Source organism: Triticum aestivum, chromosome 2A, assembly GCF_018294505.1.
Source record: "Triticum aestivum cultivar Chinese Spring chromosome 2A, IWGSC CS RefSeq v2.1, whole genome shotgun sequence".
Lineage (NCBI taxonomy): Eukaryota > Viridiplantae > Streptophyta > Magnoliopsida > Poales > Poaceae > Triticum > Triticum aestivum.
In genome coordinates this window covers 744,432,658-744,440,840 of record NC_057797.1, presented here as the reverse complement: position 1 = coordinate 744,440,840, position 8,183 = coordinate 744,432,658, and the positions used below count along the sequence as shown (strand labels likewise).

Sequence of the window (8,183 nt, the reverse complement as noted above, 5' to 3'; positions counted from 1 at the left end):
TCTGGTTCTTCATCGATCGCACTTCTTTCTGATCAGACCAGTTCTTGTTCTTGATCACCATTATTTTGATATATGTTGGTTGATTAAGCGATTCAACTCTCGTGCAGGGGCTGTTAGGTCGTTGCATGCCGTCGGAGGGGCCTAGCGGCGGCGGCCCAGAAAAAGAGACGGAGGCAAGGCCTCGCGGCGGTGTCACCGACAAGGAGACAGGGTCTAGCGGCAGCGTCACCAACAAAGAAATGGAGGAAGCAAAGAGAAAGAAAATGCTTCGTCTTGCCGTGGTTTGCCTGATCCTTGCAAGTAGAATTGCGCCCGGTTTGCAGTTGCAGAAGCATTGGGCGTTCGTGAGTTCCTTCTGACGAGACTGAAGCTACACCCGGACCTGATCGATGCGTCGGCCAAGGGCTTAGAGGGTGCTTGGATACAAGGGACTATTTTTAGTCTGACTAAAAATAGTCTCTTTTAGAGGCTAAAGTTCCAAGCACCCCTGACTAAAGAGAGGCTAGGACTAGTCTTGAGGCTAAAATCTTTTAGTCATGGGAAACCTACTAAAATATGTATTAGCTCTCTCTCTCCTCATTTAATTCCTCTCCTTAGTTCTGGATTGGAGGGTTTGGAGGATAATAAATGCTCAATAACTAGATTTTAGTCTCTTTAGTACTTGGATCCAAGCATGGGTGAGACTAGCAAGTTTTAGTCCCACTACTTTTAGTCATGGGACTAAAACGTATCCAAGCATGCTCTTAGCTTTGGCCAAGTCGCTTTACACTCTCTTCAAGGAGACCAAGGAGGTCTCAGAGGTCTTCCTTTACTTCCATCAAATTCTGTACAAAACTACATATGAATTTTGTCCATATGCTTAGAACAAGTATGATGCCTCTGAATGCCAGAACGCTATTCTTCCATCAAATTCCTGATCACCCGCATCAAGCCACCTTTAGTTTTTACTATCTTGTACATTCCTAGCAGATGGCGTCTCGGATCTTTATCGCCTGCAATCTCATAGTATACAGCTCCAAAGTACACTTCAACCAAAATGAGCCTGACATGAACAAACGATTGTTTAGAGAAAATATTCGATGTGCTAGGAATAGAGCTGCATAGTAAGCATAATTGCTTCAGACACCAAATACTTACCAAATAATTTTCGTGACGAGCCGGTAAACACCCTGCCATAACAGGCAACAGAAAGCAATTAGTACACAATATGTTCACAATTATGTTGATGTTTAGTTTTTCATGCTCTTTAACGAAAAAGACTTACCGAAAAAGCGCTGTTATCCTTGTACAACAGAATAAGTGACATTGCTGCATTGGGAATGAAGGCATCCTTTAATATTTCATTATTCATAAAGGTACATAATTGCCACGGGAGAAATATACATGTGCAAGTCTAAAATAGTAAAAATATTTTTCTTTGCTCAGCTGGACTTGGATCCATATGAAATGTAGAACACAATAATAATTCATGTTCATTTGAATTGGTATAAAATTTATAACACAAGTACCATTCACAGAGGCGTTTAGATTCTTCATATAAAAAATTTCAGAAACGGAAATAACTTTACTTTCAACAACAGAGAATAGCTTTCTAAGAAAGTGCCTCCCACTGCTCGAAACATTACTCTAGAATTGCTGATGTGATAAGAGTTTCAAGTGGTGTTTGAGTCCAATCATAAAGGCTGGAAACTTCTAGTAGGATCCAGAGTATGATAAATTGATATATATATTTGAGTCCCAAAACTCACCGAGCTGCATCCGAGCACACATGTGGTTTGCCTTCCCATTTCTTTTCAGTTGTGCTGCTAAAACACTTAACTTGTAGAATATATATCCAAGAATCATATCCACGAACAGCGTTGGTGCTAATCTAGCGAGCTGGCAGAAACCAGCAATCATCAACAATGGGCCTGCAAAATAATTAGAATGCATAATTCAGCTGTGCGTGCAATGCTTCCTTTGGTAATCATGATGAAACCAAACTAGTAGTATAGTGTGTGAAAACGGGGAAAGTATCTAGTGCTCCCAGGCCTAGGGTGCTCCCGGTGCTCCGATGCGAAAAACATTTTTTAAAATGTTCAAAAAATTCTGAAAAAAATGCAGCACATCGATGGAACATCGATGTCTCTTGTCACAACATTTCAAATCAAAATTCGAAACATTGCTCGAGATACAAAAATGACAAATTTGACATCAATGTGATAATGGGCCAAAACTAAAGCCCAACTTATGTTATGTACAAAAGTTTGTCATTTTTGTATCTCAAGCAATGTTTCGAATTTTGATTTGAAATTTTGTGACAAGAGACATCGATGTTCCGTCGATGTGCTGCATTTTTTTCAGAAATTTTTGAACATTTTAAAAATGATTTTCGGACATTTGGAGCACCTGGAGCACCCCAAGCCTGGGAGCACTAGATACTTTCCCTGTGAAAACGGATGAATAAGAGCAACGGTGTCATGTTCAGACTTCAGACTATACTTGGGCAGGTGAAAATTCAGTGATGCCGATTTTTACTGGAAGGTGCAGTAGTTAATACTGAATTTTCCTCCGGTACATCATGATTAGAGACAAGATGAGTCAAATAGAAATAGTTGGACACATCAGAGCGGCTATCAGTGATTTTGCATTGCCAATCGCTGTTAATTAGTAGAACGAGTAAGTTGATTCTGGATTACATTGCCCAGAACCAGCAGCTTGATGGTCGGTAAAGGATAAAAAATTTACAGCTTGATGGTTAGTACGAATCTCGCACAAACAAAACAGTGAAAGCTCTCGCATCAAAACCTGTACAAATTAACCAAAAAGAAATATGTCCATACATACGCACATACCAGCGACGATCCCGGCGTGGTAGCTGCGGCAGCGGAAGAAGTGGCTGCGGTCCCTGATCTCGCCCAGGGCGAGCAGGACGGGGCGGAGGGGCTCGGCGACGAGGGCGTTCCATATGGCCTCAAGCTCCTCCTGGCCGTGCCCGGTGGTCGGCGCGTCGGTCTCCTCCGTGGGGAGCTCCTCCGGGGTGAGCTCCGTGGCCCACCACCGGCTCAGGGCCGGAGCGCTAGGGCGTGCGCTGCACAGCCTCAGCACAGCACCTCGCTGGCGATTGGTGAACCGGAGGGTGGGGGCGCAGGAGCGGCGGCTCCGCGTGGTACTGGGGGAGACGAGAGCGCCTGCCGGGCAGAGGCGGAGCGACGAGGCCACGGTCGCCGAACTTAACGCCATGGTTATAGTGACCAATGTTTTCGAGTATTGCGGTGGAGAAAAAAATGCGTTTCGCGTCGGAGCGGCCTATTAAAGGGACGAGCCGGATTCGGCCAGGAGTTCGGTCGGGTCTTTTTTTTTCTAAGTCGGGTCACCTTTTTTTTATTTTGGTCTTTTTTTAAGTCGGGTCACCTAATAAAGCCCAGAGTTCAACTCCTCGATGGTGGGCCAAAATCACTGTGCTACGAAAGTTTAGCACTATTTGATCTAGGTTTACTTTACCTAAAAAAAATATCTAGGCTTGCGTGAATGCCATGTCCGCGAAAACACGACTGTCTCCCACCGGCAGGCAAATTGGGTGTAATAAGATTTTATATCATGATATGGAGGGAGTACTAGATTACAAACGTCACTCCCATTTTTCCATATTATGGTATGTGCGCCGCTTATCGCAACCTGTAAGTTCCTTAATTTTTTCATAGTCTCGTTTATTCACAATGTTTTATCTTTTAAACCGTGTGTCTAAATTCCGAATCATTTTTAGTGTTGGATTTCTGACCTCGAGATATTCGAAACTAGATCTCATGTTATACGTTTTGACGAACGTTTTTCATGAGAAAACTGGATGAAAAAACCCGAGACGGAAGCATTGTTTTCCTACCTTTTTTTTGTTTTTTTTTTGAAGAGGCACAGTTGTGCTTCTTGCGAAGTAAATCCGTACCTCCACAAAAATCAAATTTGTGCCTCTCACGAAAGAAAAAAAGCGTGTTTTTCTTTTCTTCTCCGGAATCTGCCTCTCGCGGAAGCAAACTATGCCTTGACGAGAAGCAAATTTGCACTTTTTAATTCTTTTTTGAGAGGCACAGCTGTGCTTCTTGCGAAGTGCATACATGATAAGCAAATCAAAGCTTTTTTTTCAAGAGGCACAACTTGCGGAAGCAAACTGAACCTCCACGAGAAGCAAATATGTGCCTCTCGTGGGAATAAAAAAAACGTATTTTTTATTTTTCCGGTTGTGCCTCTCGTCAAAGCAAATATGTGCCTTTCGCGGAAGCAAAGAAACATGTTTTTTTCCTTTTTCGAGACGCACAAAGCAAATATGTGCTTCCATGAGAAGCAAACTTATGCCTGCGGGGAAAACGTGTTTATTTTTCTTTTTTGAAAGGCACAACTATACCTCTCGTGGAAGCAAATCTGTGTCTCCACGAGAGGCAAATTCGTGCCTCTCATGGAAGAAAAACAAACCTTTTATTTTATTGTTTGAGAGGAAAAAAACATGTATTTTTTTTTCTTTTCAAAGAGGTACGGTTATACCTCACGGAAGTAAATCTATGCCTCTTGCAAAAGAAAATAAAGACATTTTTGCGCAAAAAAAATTCTGTTTTTTTGTCCGAAACATTGGAAAAACTGGGAAAAAACTAAGAAAAAAAGCATCTAAAGCCAGAAAAGGCGTACATAAAATAAAACAAAACCCTGAGGAAGCTCCCAAGTGGCACATTTAATATTTTTCAAATGCTGGTTACATTTTTCAATTTTTTATGTAAAGTGGTTTTTGTAATATAGATTTATTTAGAATATTTGAAAGTACAAACGAAAGTAAAAAAGAAAACAAAAAGAAAAAGAAACAAAAAATGAGGTTGTGGCCTTACACACGTCTTGGCCGGCCCATTTAGGGAGGGGCTTGACGCGAGGGCACAATAGGTCTTGCTATAAGCCACACATAGTGTTGCCTCTGGGTTTGAAAGTTTACCACCATCTGACCATCGAGCCCACTGCTACACACATAGTGCAGCACGTACCATCCCGTGGGCATGTCCTCTGTATAACCTTGGCCGTTCTGCCTTTTTTCTTCGGGTTTTCTCCTTTATCTTTATCTTTTAAAAAACATTCCCTTTTTTGTTTTCACGTTTGGTTTTTATTTTATTTTTTCTTTCATTTCCCTTTTTATTCTTTTTCCTTTTCTTTTTCCAGTTTGCGAACATCTTTCAAATACATGAACATTTTTGATATCATAAATATTTTTTAAGTGTGTGAACATTTTTTAAATCATAAATGTATTTTGAAATCGTAAAAAAATTCAAATCCATTAGAATTACATTCACGACATTTTTTGAAATCATAAATATTTTCTGGATTCATGAACATTTTTTACAAAAATGTAATCATTTTTTAAAACTTATGAAAAAATTGAATCAACCAATATTTTTTGAAATTTAGAATAATTTGTTGAAATTCATGAACATTTTTTTTGTTAACAACTGTTTTTCAAACTTGTGAACGTTTTTGAAACTCATGAACATTGTTTGAATCGATGAAGATTTTACACAAACATTTTTTGAAGTCGTATTTTTTTTACAAATCCAGGAACATTTTTTCAAATTGTGAACATTTGTTTCGAAACTCAAGAACATGTTTTTGAATTGGAAAACATTTTTCTGAATCGACAAACATTTTTTGGAATTTGAGAACAATTTTGGAAATTCATGAACATTTTTTTGTTTTGATGAACATTTTTTAAATCACTGAACTCTTTTTCAAAATTCGGAAGAATATGGTGAATCAGATCCTACAAGAGGAGGTCAGGATCTTGGCGTTCGTTGTCGATGTCCAGCGTGTGATCGTGGAGGAGCACACCCTTGTGCTCATGCTATCGACTGGTGGGTTGGAAGCTAGGGCAGCATCCATGACCATGGTGGTTGACTTAGTTGACTTTGACAAGTTGACTTGTGTTGTTTGTGTGTTTTTTGCGCATTACAGTTAGATTTGGAGATGGACTATTTGCGGAGGGGGTTCTTCCTCCTCCCACCTATTTATTGCCCCTCTCTTTTTTCCATTAATGTTTGAAGCTTTTTTTGTCCGGTCTTCTTCTCTATCCAACCAAACTTGTTGATTTGTTACGGATTGAACGAGGTGGCGGTGTTGGAAGACTCCAATTAAGTTCTGGAGATAGTCCCAACCTTGTTTGTAAAGGTTTCGGTTGCCGCCTACAAGGGCACTGCTAATGGATTCATGATACCTTGTATTATGTGAGGGCGTGAGGAAAATAGGATGATCCATTGTGGTGCTTGGAGGGCATCGTGCCTCCACACCCCTTGAACGGAGACATATCTGTTGGAAATATGCCCTAGAGGCAATAATAAATAAGTTATTATTATATTTCTTTGTTCATGATAATAGTCTTTTATTCATGCTATAACTGTATTATCCGGAAATCGTAATACACGTGTGAATACATAGACCACAACATGTCCCTAGTGAGCCTCTAGTTGACTAGCTCGTTGTGATCAACAGATAGTCATGGTTTCCTGACTATGGACATTGGATGTCGTTGATAACGGGATCACATCATTAGGAGAATGATGTGATGGACAAGACCCAATCCTAAGACTAGCACAAAAGATCGTGTAGTTCATTTGCTAGAGCTTTGTCAATGTCAAGTATCTCTTCCTTTGACCATGAGATCGTGTAACTCCTGGATACCGTAGGAGTGCTTTGGGTGTATCAAACGTCACAACGTAACTGGGTGACTATAAAGGTGCACTGCAGGTATCTCCGAAAGTATCTATTGTTTTATGCGGATCGAGACTTGGATTTGTCACTCCGTGTAAATGGAGAGGTATCTCTGGGCCCACTCGGTAGGACATCATCATATGCGCAATGTGACCAAGGAGTTGATCACGGGATGATGTGTTACGGAACGAGTAAAGTGACTTGCCAGTAACGAGATTGAACAAGGTATTGGATACCGACGATCGAATCTCGGGCAAGTAAAATACCGCTAGACAAAGAGAATTGAATACGGGATCGATTGAGTCCTTGACATCGTGGTTCATCCGATGAGATCATCGTGGAACATGTGGGAGCCAACATGGGTATCCAGATCCCGCTGTTGGTTATTGACCGGAGAACGTCTCGGTCATGTCTGCATGTCTCCCGAACCCGTAGGGTCTACACACTTAAGGTTCGATGACGCTAGGGTTATAAAGGAAGCTTGTATGTGGTTACCGAATGTTGTTCGGAGTCCCGGATGAGATCCCGGACGTCACGAGGAGTTCCGGAATGGTCCGGAGGTAAAGATTTATATATAGGAAGTCCTGTTTCGGCCATCGGGACAAGTTTCGGGGTCATCGGTATTGTACCGGGACCACCGGAAGGGTCCCGGGGGCCCACCGGGTGGGGCCACCTGCCCCGGGGGGGCACATGGGCTGTAGGGGGTGCGCCTTGGCCTACATGGGCCAAGGGCACCAGCCCCTAGAGGCCCATGCGCCAAGATAAAGGAAAAAGGGGAGAGTCCTAAAGGGGGAAGGCACCTCCGAGGTGCCTTGGGGAGGATGGACTCCTCCCCCCTCCTTAGCCGCACCCCTTTCTTGGAGTAGGGGGCAAGGCTGCGCCTCCCCCTTCTCTCCTGCCCCTATATATAGTGGAGGGGAGGGAGGGCATCCAGACCTGAGCCCTTGGCGCCTCCCTCCCTCCCGTGACACCTCCTCCTCTCCCGTAGGTGCTTGGCGAAGCCCTGCAGGATTGCCACGCTCCTCCATCACCACCACGCTGTTGTGCTGCTGTTGGATGGAGTCTTCCTCAACCTCTCCCTCTCTCCTTGCTGGATCAAGGCGTGGGAGACGTCACCGGGCTGTACGTGTGTTGAACGCGGAGGTGCCGTCCGTTCGGCACTTGATCATCGGTGATCTGAATCACGACGAGTATGACTCCATCAACCCCGTTCACTTGAACGCTTCCGCTTAGCGATCTACAAGGGTATGTAGATGCAAACTGTCCTCTCCTTCTACTCGTTGCTGGTCTCTCCATAGATAGATCTTGGTGACACGTAGGAAAATTTTGAATTTCTGCTACGTTCCCCAACAGTGGCATCATGAGCTAGGTCTATTGCGTAGATTCTTTGCACGAGTAGAACACAAAGTAGTTGTGGGCGTTGATATTGTTCAATATGCTTACCGTTACTAGTCCAATCTTGTTTCGACGGT

The 8,183-nt window shown here is 42.7% G+C and overlaps 1 protein-coding gene across 1 annotated transcript; it reads right to left on the bottom strand.

Annotated features, from left to right (window-relative positions):
• Positions 1 to 784: 784 nt before the first annotated feature.
• LOC123186370 (uncharacterized) lies at positions 785 to 3,246 on the bottom strand. The gene is made up of 5 exons (XM_044598148.1): positions 2,835 to 3,246; positions 1,749 to 1,910; positions 1,265 to 1,308; positions 1,138 to 1,169; positions 785 to 1,042 (listed from the first exon to the last, which is right to left on the bottom strand). Exons 1-5 carry the CDS (start codon positions 3,220 to 3,222, stop codon positions 895 to 897), a joined length of 774 nt encoding a protein of 257 aa, XP_044454083.1. The 5' UTR covers positions 3,223 to 3,246; the 3' UTR covers positions 785 to 894.
• Between the last annotated feature and the right edge of the window lie 4,937 nt (positions 3,247 to 8,183).

Bases quoted from the DNA above. Each gene is read 5' to 3' on its own strand.
- LOC123186370 (XM_044598148.1), bottom strand. From the start codon at position 3,222: ATGGCGTTAAGTTCGGCGACCGTGGCCTCGTCGCTCCGCCTCTGCCCG. The intron at 1,309-1,748 runs GTGAGTTTTGGG...TTCCCAATGCAG, and splicing joins GTGTGCTCGGATGCAGCTCG to CAATGTCACTTATTCTGTTG. The intron at 1,170-1,264 runs GTAAGTCTTTTT...CTGTTATGGCAG, and splicing joins AGGATAACAGCGCTTTTTCG to GGTGTTTACCGGCTCGTCAC.